At 43.5% G+C, this 16,991-nt stretch overlaps 1 protein-coding gene across 5 annotated transcripts in view; it reads left to right on the forward strand.

Annotated features, from left to right (window-relative positions):
• The window catches only part of CUNH2orf76 (chromosome unknown C2orf76 homolog), a 31,565-nt gene that overhangs the window by 7,007 nt on the left and 7,567 nt on the right, over positions 1 to 16,991 (forward strand). For 4 of the 5 annotated variants that reach the window (XM_057430249.1, XM_057430251.1, XM_057430248.1 and 1 more), the window contains exons 4-6: positions 360 to 397; positions 528 to 609; positions 3,656 to 3,841. The exons of the other annotated variant lie outside the window; for it this stretch is intronic. In XM_057430249.1, coding sequence (XP_057286232.1) covers positions 360 to 397; positions 528 to 609; positions 3,656 to 3,732 — 197 coding nt within the window. In that variant the 3' untranslated portion in view covers positions 3,733 to 3,841. Of the gene's footprint in view, positions 1 to 359; positions 398 to 527; positions 610 to 3,655; positions 3,842 to 16,991 lie in introns of those variants that run through there. 5 annotated transcript variants of the gene reach the window in all.

Consider the following 16,991-nt stretch of genomic DNA (forward strand, 5'->3'; position numbering starts at 1 on the left):
CAGTGCATAAATGTGGTTTGTCCTGCCCCAGTTGCATGTGTAAAACCTGTTAGGTTAAAACACCCTAACTGGCATTTAAATTGGTGTGTTTTGACTGGCAATTGGGATGGTCATTAGTTAGTTGTAATTCACCCAGCAGAAAGAAGCCCAATAGGACGTGGTAGTGTAATGTTGGATTGACTGGTTTGACTGTGGCTGCAGCACTGGGAAATTAAGATGTTTTCTTTTAGGTTTAATACACAAAATTGTTAGTAATAAAAGATTTCAAACCTTATCCTTTTGTCTCTTTTTCCCCAAGTACAACTTTCAGTATTTCCTGCCTATTAAGCCTTATTTTAGGAAAATGTATTTTCTTTCAGATACAATGAAGATTATTCACCAAGCACACAAGTCTAAGGTATGATTATTAGCTGTGTTCTTCCCCTTTTACATGCTTTAGTGCAGGCAGATCTCTGCACTGTCAAACAAGACTGGGAAGAGACAGTCAGCGAATTCTTATCTTTGTATTCTGGTTCTCTGATTTGTAGACTGGTGAACTTGTAGTGAGTTTGGAAGATGATGACAAACTGATTTTGAAAGAAGACAGTACGCTGAAAGCAGCTGGAATAGGTAGGTGTGCATTTGTATTGACTGAAGGTGCTGTTCATTGTGGTTGTCATTAAACTGATAACTGGCTGATTATGTTTGGATAGCCTGCTGAAAAGTAAATGCTATTCCTGATGCTCTTTACACTACTTGATAATTATTCAGGGAAGAAGGGGGGATAATGTGCATTCAGATCATTGGACTGAGGGCAGCAGGTATCTGCACTCCAAATGTTCAGAATGCAAATTGTGATTTTTAGAGGGTACGCTTATAATTCTGCTGAGAGTAATTTTAAATGATTGACAGATAGGTTATTAGTACCATGTCTGCTTAGTCTTATCAGTAACATTTAAGCTGATGTTTTGGTTAGAAATGTAAGTAATGGAACCAGCATGGAATAATGAAATAAGATTAGATTTGTTTAATGTGAAGCATACAGTGCCTGATAGCCAGATTGCTCAGGAAAACTCAAGCAGTATCGTTTACAGAATGTGCTGAACATAGCAAAGACTTAAAGCTTGACCTGATTTCTCACATTTTGACAGGGGACTACATATAGGGCATGTCTTTTGGTAATAATGTAAAGACATGTCTGTCATGATAAAATTGATGGTCCCTGGATGTCCTTTGGGCTTCTAATAAATGTAGCTGAATGACTTTGTGGCAGCAGGGTACTTAAGGGATGTAGTTCCATTCCACCCTGATATGGACATTCACTCATTTGAATCTGATTTGCCTAGCTGGAACACATAAGTGCCTGTGCTCTAAGTGCAGGGGTTTCACAGAGAGAGCTCCGTCCTACTCCCAATGCCCTCTGATTGCTCCCCAGCTAGTGAATGGGATTTCTTTCTCAGGTTTCTTGGCTCTTTTGTTTTCTCCCATTTACTTTCTGATTTTAAGTGACTTGGGATGTCTCTCTAATGTTTTATTCTGGGCAGCACTGCAACTGGCCTAAATACACCTTTCCTAAAGTCTTTGGGTGTTCCTATGATATGAATGATAGTTATTCTCTGGCTGTACTAAACTAGGTCTTTTTATCTGGAGGGGAGAATAAAAAGGTTCCTCAGGAAGGACTATTACTGGCATTCAAGTCTTACAGATTTGTAATTTAGTTAGCAGAAGATTCATTTAAACATGATTTTTATCTACCGAAGGCATAAGAGGTAATGCAGTTCAGTACTGATGACAGTACTAAATGTTGAATTAGAAATTACATTGTCTACAGCTGCCTTCTTTTAAAAAGGTAGTGATAAATATATGTCTATATATCCATCTTTGAAGCTAGGTTTGTAGCTACAACAGTGAAAGAGTTGGATGTGATCTTCAAAAACATGTCAAAACATCAGAGTAAATTTTACAGTGAAAGGAAATCAGAGTAGACCAGCTTGTTCGGTGTCTCTCTACAAAGAAAGTGGTGGCTTATTCAGGGCAGAAAACAATGTAAAGCTGTTTTCAGAATAACTAGCAGCAGTTAGTCATTAGTATATACTGGGTATTTGTAATACAAAAGAAAACCTCTCATTCTGTAAAATGCAGTGTGCCATTTTGCCATTTTGAATTTGGTATTTTTCCAGTGTATCTTGACAAAAGAATTAGATAAGTTAGGATTGGGTTCTTTATAGTAAAATCTTGAAGATTTTACTTTTCTTCAACAAGAAGTGGAAAATAGTGGAACCAAGGAAATGAGGACTGATAGCAGATACTACTCTAGTCTGCATTTTGTACAGTTTCATTTAAATCAGTAAGAAAATTTGAAATCTCCTCTTGACATATTACATTTTTCCAATATCTAGTCTGGACAAGATTTCCTAGACTAAAGCAGAAAATTGCTGTTAGAAAACCTGGGAAATTCTGAGACACAGAGAACACTTTTTTCTAAGCTGTAGTTGATTGCCCTTGGCACTTTACAGGGTTGGGCTAGAGAGTTATAAATTATGAGGACATTAGATAAGTATCCTCGGGAAAGCCTCTGTGGTAGTGATTATTATTACAGTTATTATCTAGCCAGCAAAGTTAATGCTTGCCTGATTTTTTTTTTTTTTTTTTTTTTTTTAAAGCAGGGTGTATGTTAATCAAGTGTTCAGTATTCATTGCAAACAGTCTTGTCTGTTTTCTAGTTGAGATTCTGAACCCCTTCTGCTCTTTTTTTCCTTTTTTTACAAGACAGGCAGACTTCATTAACTTCAGGTTTAATTTAAAAAACAAATGTGGAACTTATTGGCTCAGCACCTTAAAGAATTCCATGTTTAATAATTGTGAAGGCTTTCCATCAGATTTGTCTCTGTTCTGAATTAGTAATGTTGCTGACTTATTGTTTTAGAAGAGGAAGTCCTTGACCTACTGGGTTGAAAGAATTGTGACTGCTCTGAACCTTTGTGGGTCCTTTACCTCTACCATATCCCCTGTGAATAATTAGAGGTATTTGAAGGTATTGCTGGAGAAGCCAATTTGTGTCTTTCACTTTGCATATTGTTGAAGCCTCATGAATTAATCATCATCAGGGCAAAAAATTAACTTCTTCAGACACATATTTTGATGTGTCATGAGGGAGAATGTAAAGTGATCTGTAAAATATTCTACTGATCCTCTAAGTATTAAATTATTATACCTACAGGCTAATTTAATAGAAAAAATAGTTTCCTTCTCCCTTTCCTAACAGAAAAATGCACAAAAGAAAGGTAAAATCACGCTTCATTATTTTTCTAGCATTTGAAGGTGTTAGAAATGCAGTCACTTAATTTGTTGAATGCTTATACAAACAATTCTGTGAAGGCTGTGTTAAACAAATCTTGAGGAGGTTTGTGTACATGTTTACTTCTATATATTCAGGTTCTTGGGTTTATTGTGTGGTTTTTTTCTTTGTTTGTTTCTTTTTTATTTGGTTTGCAGCATCATTAAATGACATCTTTAATACTAGAATCTTTTTTGCAAAAATAAGGGGGGTGAAGTGTGTGGTGATTTATAATTGTCTTTGACTGAAAATTCAATTTTTTTAGTTGTTTTCTAAGGTTCTGGTTGCTGGATGATTCATTTACTGCTGTGCTAAATATTTATTTTTTATTTGTTCTAGCAAATGAGACTGAATTAGCATTCTTCTGTGAGGAAGATTACAGAAACTACAAAGCTAATCCTGTTTCGGCCTGGTGAAGATCCCAAGAGATTGTTTTGTTTTCCCATACCTGTTGTAAATTTTCCTTATTCTGCTTAATGAGATTTTTCTTAAAGATCAATAAATCCTAGAGGATTGCTTTGCAAACAGTGCAATTCCCTTCCTATAGAAATTAATTTCTGTCAATATGCTGAGAGAAGTAAAACTGGGGGACTTTTTTTCTTTCTCACATTTCTTTTTCCTTTGTTTGCCTCAGGATGCAGGCAGTGCAATTTCTGACCTGTGACATGTTTTTTGTGTGATCCTACATCAGATGTTAGCTACATATGGAGAGTATATAGTACACAGTAAGGTTTCATCACAGTACTGACTTCTAATGAAAATTGAAACATTTTGCAGCCAAATCACTGGGTATTTTAGAGAGCTTGAGACAAGACTCTCCCTATTTCAAGTCAGAGCTTTACTCCTCACATTTTATGTTTGGTCTCTTTTGTTTAAATAGTGCAGACTGGCAAGTGTTCCATGCTCTTCACTGGTGAATGCTTTCTTTGATACTTTCTCTCAGTCCTCTTTAGCATGCTGAAAGGGGAAAACGACTGTTGGAAGGCTTTTGTGTTCAAGGACCAGCTCGCCTGTTTCTAACTTTACTTCATGGAGACACCTTCATGTAAGACGTATCAACCTGAGCTGTGCCAAGCCATCAGTGTACATAAGCAGGAATTGGGCATTCTTCCAAAGGGAGTGAAATCTCATGGTTTCAGTTTTAAGAATAGAACTTGAATGATTGCACTGTTGTGAGTAGAGGCACAGTCTGGGAGCCACATGTCTTGAAGACTGGAATTGATTCTTTTCTGCTTTCCATGAGACAAATACTCTGTTGCTCTGTTCTTGGAAATTCCAGGCTTCCCTACTACATCAACCAAATCAAGAATAAGAAAGAAACCAAACATGCATCCAGTAAAGTACCTTTAGATAGATACTGCTTATGAAACTGGCATTTAGAAGGTACCAAGATGGGACACTGTGCCGTTAAGGCTCTCTTCAGTGAAGTAGAAGTGGTGCTGGCTCTCTGCCTTAGCAGGCTTTTTGAGCATAGGCTCTGCTGAATCAAACAAAACCTCATGTGCAATTGCTTTAGATGTCCACATCTACGCTCAGCTCTGGGTGTCAGCTGACACCACCATTTCCACAAGAGACTTTCCATAGAAGTAAGCTTACAGTTTCCTAGAGCTTTAATTTTTTTTTTTTTTAATTGACATGTGATAGCAAAAGCAGGTATGTGATTTCCAAAGTATCTACGTAAAAGTTCTCTTTACTTCAGACGTAGGGCTAAAGAAACCTCTGTGTATTGTTCCCACCTCATTTTCTTCATCCTTCCTGAAAACTTGCTGGTTTAGGCTGGTTTTGGTAACTGGTGTTACTCACCAACAACAGCTTCAAATAAAGTTTTATTCTCTTGTGAAAGTAGTTTACCACTTTGTCATCTGCAACTAAACGGACGATTATATCTCTGTCTTGTGAGAGGAGTCATGTATCACTGTTCTCTTGGGATTTAGATGCTGTTATGCATGCGCTGATGGATTTGTGAGGAGAACTTACCACTTGCCTCCTCTTTCTGTCCAGGCTTCCTTTCTGTCGCTGGCACCTGCCCCCCCATACATGGGCCTGTGTCTCAGTTAACTTCTTACAGAGTCTGTCATATTTACAGATTGATCAGGCTAATACAAGTTTGTACTCATCTTCTCAGATGCATTAGCTCAGTTTAAGCTAATGCATTGTGCTCCAGAGTATACCAGCCTTATTCTGCTGAATTTACAATGATGAAGGTAACTTTGTAAGAAGTAGATGGCATACTGGAGAGATCGACGACTCAGACTGTCCTATCAAGGCATCTAGATGACGTCTGTGAGCACACTTGGGCTCTAAGACTGAGCAAGCACTGTCATTCTTTTCCTCCTGTTCTGGGGATTTGAATTTGGTCTCCAGCCCTTTCAGGCAGATTTGGATTGTTTTTTCAGTCCCCTTTCTCTAAGGCATTTGTGTTTGAAAGAGTCACCCAATTTTAAAAATTATCCTTTCTGGGCTAGTACAGCTACAAAGGTTCAGTGCCACCTCGAGTGTGGCACAGTGAAAGAGTAATTCTACAGCATCAACAAAATGGCAAATGTTTTAATGCAAATATTCAAGAATTATGTGTCTGGACTCCAGATTAGCTTATCTTTCCAAGGGAAGAGTTAAACTACTGCTTTGTGAGCTCAGTTCACCCTGGCAGTGGCACTTTGTTGGCTCCTTTCTGCAGCTGCACAGTAGAGCCTTTTGTAGTGATCTCAATGGCCATACTTATAAACTGTTTTCTTCCTGAAGTGTTTTTTTACTGGTTTCGGGTTTTGTTTTTTTGGTTTTTTTTTTTTTTTAAATTAAATTTGGCTTTTAATAATGCTTCTTTGAAATAAACCCTGCAAAACCATAGATAATAACTAAGAATTTGTTAAAATAGATGCTGTTCCAACATTTTTTGGTGGGATATGGTATAACCTTGTGTCAAAATAGGTTTTATTCCAGGATTGTTGAGCACTGAATGAAATCTGTGAACACTGGCTAATAAATTACTAAAGACAGATGTCTTTGCCCATGTTGTTACAAAATCCTCTTTCTACTGAAGGAAACCACCTGCAGAGTTGGTATCCCGGCAGAGGTTATGAACAACATAGAATCATAGAATGGTTAAGATTTAATATGATAACAACTTCTCCTGGGTTATAACACTATAGCAGGGAAAGGCAGTCAAACTGGAAGCTAGGGGGTGGGAAGGGGGTAGGGGTAGTGGAATGTGGGGCTTGGGTGTTTCTTGGAGAAAAATCACTTCAGAGAGACTGGAGTTTTGGAGGTATGAAAGAATAGCTACTAAAGGAGAAGACAGGAAATTAGGAATTATCATGAAGAGGAAGAAGAGGTAACAGTGTAACTGAATAAACACAAAAAAGAAGAACACTCTTGGCACAGAAATAATGAAGTAGTGCTGCTTTTTACAGCACTAAAGGTATGGAAACAGCGCATTTTAATAATTTTTGGCATTGAACTCATAAACTGTTGGAATAGGCATCTTGGTTTTTTTTTCTGGTTTTGTCACCTTATAGAATCATAGAATAAGTAGGGTTGGAAAGGACCTTAAGATCATCTAGTTCCAACCCCCCATGCCGTGGGCAGGGACACCTTATGCTAAACCGTATCACCCAAGGCCTCGTCCAACCTGGTCTTGAACACTGCCAGGGATGGAGCATTCACAACCTCCCTGGGCAACCCATTCCAGTGCCTCACCACCCTAACAGGGAAGAATTTCCTTCTTATATCCAATCTAAACTTCCCCTGTTTAAGTTTTAACCCGTTACCCCTTGTCCTATCACTGCAGTCTCTAATGAAGAGTCCCTCTCCAGCATCCCTATAGGCCCCCTTCAGATACTGGAAGGCTGCTATGAGGTCTCCAGGCAGCCTTCTCTTCTCCAGGCTGAACAGCCCCAACTTCCTCAGCCTGTCTTCATATGGGAGGTGCTCCAGTCCCCTGATCATCCTCGTGGCCCTCCTCTGGACTTGTTCCAACAGTTCCATGTCCTTCTTATATTGAGGACACCAGAACAGCACACAATACTCCAAGTGAGGTCTCACCAGAGCAGAGCAGAGGGGCAAGATCACCTCCTTCGACCTGCTGGTCACGCTCCTTTTGATGCAGCCCAGGATAGGGTTGGCTTTCTGGGCTGCAAGTGCACACTGCCGGCTCATGTTCATTTTCTCATTGACCAACACTCCCAAGTCCTTCTCTGCAGGGCTGCTCTGCATCTCTTCTCTGCCCAACCTGTAGCTGTGCCTGGGATTGCTCTGACCCAGGTGTAGGACCTTGCACTTGGCATGGTTAAACTTTATGAGGTTGGCATCAGCCCACCTCACAAGTGTGTCAAGGTCCCTCTGGATGGCATTCCTTCCCTCCAGGGTATCAACTGAACCACACAGCTCGGTGTCATCAGCAAACTTGCTGAGAGCGCACTCAATCCCACTGTCCATGTCAGTGACAAAGATGTTGAACAAGACCGGTCCCAACACTGATCCCTGAGGGACACCATTCGTTACTGGTCTCCAGCTGGACATTGAGCCATTGACCACAACTCTTTGCATATGGCTATCCAGCCAGTTCTTTATCCACCGAGTGGTCCATCCATCAAATTGATGTCTCTCCAATTTAGATACAAGGATGTCGTGTGGGCAGTGTCAAACGCTTTACACAAGTCCAGGTAGATGACATCAACTGCTCTACCTCTGTCCGTCAGTTCTGTAGCCCCATCATAGAAGGCCACCAAATTGGTCAGGCAGGATTTCCCCTTAGTGAAGCCATGCTGGCTGTCACCAAGCACCTTGTTTTTTTTCATGTGCCTTAGCATGCCTTCCAGGAGAATCTGCTCCAAGATTTTGCAGGCACAGAGGTGAGACTGACTGGTCTGTAATTCCTCGGGTCATCCATTTTCCCCTTCTTGAAAATGGGGGTTATATTTCCCTTTTTCCAGTCATTGGGAACTTCACCTGACTGCCATGATTTCTCAAATATGATGGCCAGCGTCTTCTCAACTTCATTTGCCAGCTCCTTCAGGACCCTCGGATGGATCTCATCAGGACCCATGGACTTGTGCACGTTCAGATTTTTAAGATGGCCTCGAATCAGTTCCTCTCCTACAGTGGCCACAAGGTCTTCATTCTCACAGTCCCTGCATCTGCCTTCCAAGACTTGGGTGGTTTGGTCAGAGCCTTTGCCAGTGAAGACCGAGGCAAAGAAGTCATTCAGAACCTCAGCCTTCTCCAAATCCTGTGTAGCCAGTTCTCCCGAGAGCTTCCTGAGGGGGCCTACATTCTCCCTAGTCTGTTTTTTATTTGCTATATACCTGTAGAATCCCTTCCTGTTATCTTTAATGCCTCTAGCTAAGTTTAATTCTAACTGGGCCTTAGCTTTCCTAACCTGGTCCCTTGCTTCCTGGACAACATCCCTGTAGTCTTTCCAGGCCACCTGTCCTTGCTTCCACTTATTATAAGCCTCTTTTTTCATTTGAATTTTCCTCAGCAGCTCCTTATCCATCCAAGCAGGTCTCCTGGCCCTCTTGCTGCACTTCCTTCTGGTTGGGATGCAACACTCCTGAGCTTGCAGCAGGTGATCCTTGAATATCAACCAACAGTCTTGGGCCCCTCTGCCCTCTAGGGCTGTATCCCATGGAACCTTACTAAGCAGGTTCCTGAAGAGGCCAAAGTCTGCTCTTTTGAAATCCAGGGCAGTGAGCTTGCTGCACGCTCTTCTCACTGTCCTGAGGATCTCAAATTCGACCATCTCATGATTGCTGCATCCAAGGCTGCCCTGGAGAGACACATTTCCAACGAGCCCTTCCCTGTTGGTGAGCACAAGGTCAAGCATGGCACCTCTCCTTGTCGGCTCCTCTATTACTCGCAGAAGGAAGTTGTCTTCTACACAACTGAGGAACCTCCTGGATTGCTTGTGCCGGGCCGTACCATCCTTCCAACAGATGTCAGGGTGGTTGAAGTCACCCATGAGAACAAGGGCCTGTGAGCGTGAGGCTTTTCGTATCTGTCTATGGAGTGCTTCATCCGCAGGTTCTCCTTGATCAGGCGGTCTGTAACAGATCCCCACAGTAATGTCTCCCATAGCTATATTCCCTTTAACCCTGACCCACAAACTCTCTGTGGACTGCTCACCTGACCCCAGATAGAGTTCCATACTCTCCAGCCTATCTCTAACATAAAGGGCAACTCCCCCTCCCCGCCTGCCGGGCCTGTCTTTTCTAAAGAGCCTGTAACCTTCCATTCCAACACTCCAGTCACAGGAGCCATCCCACCATGTTTCTGTGATGCCTATTATATCATACCCCCGTAGACGTGCACACATCTCTAATTCCTCTTGTTTGTTCCCCATGCTACAGGCATTTGTATAGAGGCATCTGAGCCGAGCTCCAACTGAAGCCAGCTCATTGGCTGGAGTGGCTGGGATATCTCTACATTGCTCCGAGCATTTATTATAGGTGCTGGCAACTGACTGGGTGTGTTGGGATGGAATGATGCCCCCTTCCCCAACACATCTAGTTTAAAGCCTCCTTGACCAGTCTGGCAAGCATCCTACCAAAACTACTCTTTCCCTTCTTTTATCAGACCAGCTCCACCAGCCCCAACTAGACCTGGCCTACGAACTTGGGTCCTGTGTTCAAGTCAAACCCCTGACTATGACACCACCCTTTTAACCATTTATTAACCTGGCTAATCCTCCTAGCTTTTTTTAGATCCTCCCCTGTATCCTGGAGAATTGATGAAAAGACCACCTGAGCTCCAGAGCCCCTAACCACCTCCCCCAGGGCTCTGTAGTCCTTCTTTATGTTCCCCAGGCTACTACTATCTATATCCCTAGCACCCACATGTAACACCAGGAGTGGGTAATAGTCCGTGGGACTTACTAGAGCAGGCAGCCTCTCTGCCACATCCCTGATCTGTGCCCCCGGTAGGCAACACACCTCCCTTCAGACGGGGTCTGGCCAGCAGACAAGTGCTTCTGTCCCTTTCAGTGTAGAGTCCCCTACTACTATGACTACTTTCTGCCTGCAACAGATTTTGTGTATTTTTCTGTCCAGAGGTAGTTGTGTTGCCTCTTGAAGAAAGAGCTAAGAAAACTGCTTGACGTAGATAGCAGAGTTCAATGCTGACAGTTATCAATGGCAAAAAGAAGTCCTCAAAGGTCTGATATGCACCACTGTTGAGGAACTGCTTTATCTGATGTAACCATTCTGTCTTAAAGGTGATCCAGAGATATGCTGTAAGCTGTTGTGTTTCTCTTTCAGACTCTGGGAGTATTCAGCACATCCCTTGACAGTTAATTTACTTAAAAATTAGCAAGTAACAGTCCAAGAGTTACCACAGCCATGACAGGACACCTGTGGGTTCTGTCCTTGGAAAATAATAGCCACAGAAATCCTCAGTATCCAGAGATCAAGAATGAAAAGCCAGAACATGCAATACTCATGCTTGGTCTCATATGACTGATGGCATCTTGGTCTCATATGACTGATGACATCCTGGCCTCAGAGTAATGGCAGCTGGCTGGAGGCATTATGAATGCTTGAGGCAAGTGCACACTTTTGCTTACTAAGCAGTTTGGACTGAGCTCTGTCTTCCTGGCTGGTACCTAGTCCTCCTTCCACCGCTTTCTTTTTGTAGCATTAGTTGGCACAGATTTACAGATGATTAATGACTCAAGCAAGGATGCCCAGCAGACAACTGTGCTACTTTTCATGTTATCAGGGCATTGACTTTTCCTTACTACTTACTTTCCTATTGAGTTAGAGAAACACTTTTGCATATTTTCCCAGCCACTTCCCTTTCCTTCTTGCTGCCACCTCTGCTATCTGCAGTGCTGCTTTAATGGTTAGGTTTGTACCTCATCTGATACACAATAGCAGCGTTTCCAGTGGCAGTGAATGTACATTTTTAGTTTTTGTATTCATGAAGAAATATGCTTTGAAATAGAGATCTATACTACCCTAGTAGTGCACACCAAAGGATCCTTTGTTGATTTACAGGACTTGCATAGGATAGCACTGTCCACTGGTCAGTGGAAACAAAAATGTTTTTACCATAATGCTTTGTATCTATCTGGAAAGGAAGCAAGAAGTTATATCAGGAATGTAAAAAGCAGTGAAAAGCTAAGACCTCTTGCCATGAAGTGTCTTTGCCTGCAGAGAAAGCCACCAGATGTCAGCACAGCCTGTTCTTTCGTTCTGCACAATCTGTAAGCCAACATATGTCTACATGCTTATCTGTGAATTGGTTTAGTCTGCAAAGTCTGCATGAGGTTTCTGGTGATGAAAGCTGAATCTTTCCTTGCAGAAAATATTTTTTTTTATATTAAAATCAAAAAGCAGCTAATTGAACTGGTATGAGTGCTTAAATTCCTCTTGTTGGACAGCATCCTTTGCAGAGTGAGTTCCAGCATATCTAATCTTTGCATGCTGTGAGGAGGCATTTGCAGAACATTCATTTGAAGAATTGTCTGGAAAAGATCAGTGTTAATTTGCTGAGATTTTGTTAAGTAGACTTTAAGTGTGCCTATTTTTTTTTTTCATTTTATTTTTAACACAAGGTAAATGACCCAGAATAGACACATGAAAAGCAGAGCAAAGCATATTCAGCAACACAGCTTAAACACACAACAAATGTATTCTTTGTGCTTCTGACCCTAAACTCCTGCTAGTTTTTCCTTGTAGTACAAGGGATAAGGAGAAACTGCACTGTGTTCTCTGTTCCATGCTTTCTGAGCTGGTGCTAGCTGAGATGGGATATGAGTTTCAGAGCCCAAACCCAAGCACTGTGCCCAGCTTTATGCTGCCAGTGACTGAAGTGTGAACAGATGATGCCTGGTTAAATGGGTAAATTTGAGCTGTTGCACAGGGACAAGGTGTGACAGAGCTTTCACTAAGATTCCTGTCACTTTTCTTGCAGCAGCTTGCAGATGCCAGGGAGAATATTGAAGAAAGGGAAGTTTCTGTTTTGGGCTGCTTCTTTAGTTCTTTTCTTCTACCCTCTTAGCAGTGGTGCCATGCTAGAGGTTTACCACAGCTTGTTGTGTATGAAAAACTGCTTATTGATTCTGTGTGTATGTGTGCAGCCAGCATGGTGGTGCAGGTTGTTTGGGAAGCGTTACCCTTGCTTCTCTTCCTTCTGAACAGCACCCAGTTCTGCTTCACTGGGGACTAGGACCTTATCTTGAAGCATGGTGTGCATGGCAGATAGCTGAGAGGAGAGGTGGGTGTTTGGGCAGTGGGTAAGAAGAGAGGCATAGAGCTTTCATCTTCCTATAGATACGGTATTTTTAGTCAGATATGGGTTGCACCTTTTGTTTGCTAGCATCCTCTCTGTCTGATAACAAGAGTTCTTTCCTTTGCAGTGGGCCAAAAGCAGCTACCTAGAAAAGTGGGAGTTTTAACTGGTAATAAATACATTCAAAAGCTCAGTATGACAGATTAATATGAGACTTTACCTTTGTATGTCCATTTCTGCTCCCTGGCAGGTGACTTAGAGTCATGTACCAGGAATGTAAGCAAGTACTGTAAGAACTACTGCTGTCTGCTGTCATTCCACATCTTGGAAAGGTTTAATCCTCCTTTCTAACCTGAAGCCTAAGGAACATATTATTTAAGGGCAGTCTGGGAAGCCTCTTTTTTTTTTTTTTTTTTTTTCTTCCAGTGAACAGAGACTTTTAAAATGGAAGGTGTGATATTGGTCTGTTTTTCACACTACTTTGAGGTCACATCTTTGGCTCTATGCATGTATTTGTGTCCATCCAACTTGGGGACATCAGTTTGTTTTAGAGTCAAAGCAGCAATCCAATCTGGAAATGAAAGCTTAATATCCTAGCAGTTAGTATCATGGCCATTTCTTAACACTACTCCCCTGCCCTATCCCTCCCAAATCAAATAATCCTGGTTCTGCAGAAAGCAGATTTGAATCTTGCAGAGCAACTTGGTTTTCTAGAGCACTGAATGAGACAGCTACTTAAAAGCTGACATCTGATTGTAGATAGCTCTTTAAGCCAGCAGGCTGGCATGCAGCAGCTGAAGCTAGCTAATTGCAGATCAGATACAGGAGACAGATAACAAGAGTAACTAACCAGCTGAAGAGCAGCTGTAGTGGATCCTCCAGTGTTGAGGTTTCTAAATCTAAAGCAGATTATCTTTCTAGGAGTACAGTAGTGCCACTTTAAGTCTTTGAAAGGTTCCAGTAATACTATGGCTTATAACATATGATCCTCATGACTGACCAAACACAATGGTTATTTTTAGACTTTGATTATGAAAGTACTGCACATGCCCTGCTAACAAGGACTGTCCCTAATCATAGATGGTATCTTCCTGCTGTATATTGTATGCTCAGCTTAAAAATATGCATGGTTCTGACTTGCACTAAAAAACCTTTTGCAGAAATTCTGCGAAACTGATGCTGCTTATTAAGGCAGAAAATCAACAGGTAAAAAGAAAATCTGTGCGGGAGTAATTTATCTTGTTCCTCAAACCTGAGGTGAGGCCTGCAGGTCCTGCTAGCCCAGTGCATGAAATCTGAGCTCAAGGATACCACTAGGCTTTTCATGCTCTTTGTAACAGGTCATGGCAGCAGTGCTGGCCATGTTGGAGGGACTGGAGGAAATACATTATGTTGAGGTGCTGAAGCAAGTGCATCCCCCTAAAGATTAACTGTAGTTTGATCTATCACTTTGTAAGTAAGTCCCTGAAGAACAAAAAAAAACAACTGCACTGTTAAAAGCTTTGTATTATAAAACAGAAGGAGCAAGAGAACTGTACCTACAGAGGTTAATCTTCAGCACAGGAATTTAAATGAACTCATTAATATCAGCTTACAAATTAGCTCATTAAAATGCAGCGCTGCAGATCCCGAAGTTGGTTGATCTGGTATGCCACTTCTATGGAGGAGTGACTTAAGAAACAGAGAACAAATTGTTAGTATTAAACTCCCTTTTTCTTTCCAGTCCCATAAACCCTCATCTGGAACACCTTCTTCCTTGAACTCTGTACCAACAGCACTTTTTGTTCACTTAATTAAGCTTGTTTGATCCTGTTCTACAAGCACTGTGTAGTATCACTGCCTCAGGTGATAAAACGTATGTCTGTACGCACTTGTGCCACCCCACACGCACAGGAACTCTGTAATTGAGGCCCTGGCACCACAGGTCACAGCAATGGTTTGGTTTTTTTCTTTGTCGAGGTGAGCAGCTCCAGAGAGGAGCGTCCAGCCCCGGAGCCTCAGTTCTGAGCGGCGAGAACCTCCCAGGGAGCCTCGAGCCCCCGCCAGGCCTTGCCCAGGAGCCGCGGCTCCGCTGAGGCGGGCAGGGACTCACAGGGGCGGTGCCAGGAGGGACGGCCCCGCCCTGAGGGGGGAAAACCCGCCCCGGGGAGCGCGGGAACAGCGCGCGGAGCGGCGGTCAGGGTGTGGCTGGGCAGTTGACGCCAGCAGCGCGAGGGGGCAGCGAGCTGGGTGGGGAGCGGTCGCCTCAGGGCCAGGGCCTAACCTGGTAGCTCTGCTCTGGCTGCCGCGGGGGCGGCAGCGTCGGCACCAGATAGAGCGGATGAGAGGAGGGGCTGCAGTGCAGAGCTCGGAGTGTAGAGAGTGCCTGCACTGGTCTGGTGAGGGGAGGGTGCACAATGGGCAGGGCTGCACTCTGTGAGCCCTGGTGGAGGTCCTACTGCAGCAGGGGCTGAGCTGTGGCACCCTGTCAGTAGCTAAAAGGTGTCAGGGGAGCTGAGAGGAAGCGGGACTGCTTGCTCCAGGCCCAAACTGTGCAGGGGCTACAGGCATCCACCATAGCGCATACGGAAAAGGAGGAGAGCAGTAATCCAGGGAGCTGGGAGCTAGTGAAGAAAAAAAAAAACCAACAAAAAAAGGAGGCAGAGGACAATTAAAAGGAAGGGGTTTCCTCCTAAATCTGATGTCCTCAGAACTGCAGTTCTGCAGGGGACTAATGAGGAAATGCGCACCGCACCAAATGAACAAGCAGCTGATGCACTAGTAGAGGATCACTGCTGGTGCCCCCAGGAAAAAGCAACGGGTGACTCTTCAGGAACCCACTAAACAAGGTTCCATGGGGTATAGCCATAGAGGGTAGGGTGGCCCAAGACTGTTGGTTGATATTCAAGGATCACCTGTTGCAAGCTCAGAAGTGTTGCATCCCAACTAGAATGAAGTGCAGCAGGAGGGCCAGGAGACCTGCTTGGATAGATAAGGAGCTCCTGAGGAAACTTAGAGGGAAAAAAGAGGCTTATGAAAGGTGGAAGCAAGGACAGGAGGCCTGGGAAGACTACAGGGATGTTGTCTGGGAAGCTAGGGACCAGGTTAGGAAAGCTAAGGCCCAGTTAGAATTAAACTTGGCTAGGGATGTTAAAGATAACAGGAAGGGATTCTACAGGTATGTAGCAAACAAAAGACAGGCTAGGGATAATGTGGGTCCCCTCCAGAAGCTCTCAGGAAAACTGGCTACACAGGATTTGGAGAAGGCTGAGGTTCTTAATGCCTCGGTCTTCACTGGCAAATACTCTGACCAGACCACCCAAGTCTTGGAAAGTGGATGGAGGGGCTGTGAGAATGAAGACCCTAGGCCCACTGTAGGAGAGGAACTGGTTTGAGACCATCTTAAGAACCTGAATGGGACCTGATGAAATCCATCCATAGGTCCCAAGTGAGCTGGCGATCGAAGTTGCTAAGCCACTGTCCATCATATTTGAGAAATCATGGCAGTCAGGTGAAATTTACGATGACTGGAAAAAGGGAAATATAACCCCCATGTTCAAGAAGGGGAAAATGGATGACCCGGGGAATTACAGACCAGTCAGTCTCACCTCTGTGCCTGGCAAAATCTTGGAGCAGATTCTCCTGGAAGGCAGGCTAAGGCACATGAAAAACAACAAGGTGCTTGGTGACAGCCAGCATGGCTTCACTAAGGGGAAATCCTGCCCGACCAATTTGGTGGCCTTCTATGAAGGGGCTACAGAACTGATGGACAGGGGTAGAGCAGTTGATGTCATCTACCTGGACTTGTGTAAAGCGTTCGACACTGTCCTACACGACATCCTTGTATCTAAATTGGAGAGACATCAATTTGATGGATGGACCACTCAGTGGATAAAGAACTGGCTGGATGGCCATATGCAAAGAGTTGTGGTCAATGGCTCAATGTCCAGCTGGAGACTAGTAACGAGTGGTGTCCCTCAGGGATCGGTGCTGGGACCAGTCTTGTTGAACATCTTTGTCACTGACATGGACAGTGGGATTGAGTGCACCCTCAGCAAGTTTGCTGATGACACCGAGCTGTGTGGTTCAGTTGATACCCTGGAGGGAAGGAATGCCATCCAGAGGGACCTTGACATGCTTGAGATGTGGGCCGATGCCAACATCATAAAGTTTAACCATGCCAAGTGCAAGGTCCTACAGTGCAATCCCAGGCACAGCTACAGGTTGGGCAGAGAAGAGATTCCGAGCAGCCCTGTGGAGAAGGACTTGGGAGTGTTGGTCAATGAGAAAATGAACATGAGCCAGCTTCAGTGTGTGCTTGCAGCCCAGAAAGCCAACCCTATCCTGGACTGCATCAAAAGGAGCGTGACCAGCAGGTCAAAGGAGGTGATCTTGCCCCTCTGCTCTGCTCTCGTGAGACCTCACCTGGAGTATTGTGTACAGTTCTGGCGTCCTCAACATAAAAAGG

Source organism: Pezoporus wallicus, unplaced genomic scaffold (genome assembly GCF_028554395.1).
Source record: "Pezoporus wallicus isolate ANWC-B61680 ecotype Strahan unplaced genomic scaffold, APGP_CSIRO_Pwel_v1 contig_5261, whole genome shotgun sequence".
Classification (NCBI taxonomy): domain Eukaryota; kingdom Metazoa; phylum Chordata; class Aves; order Psittaciformes; family Psittacidae; genus Pezoporus; species Pezoporus wallicus.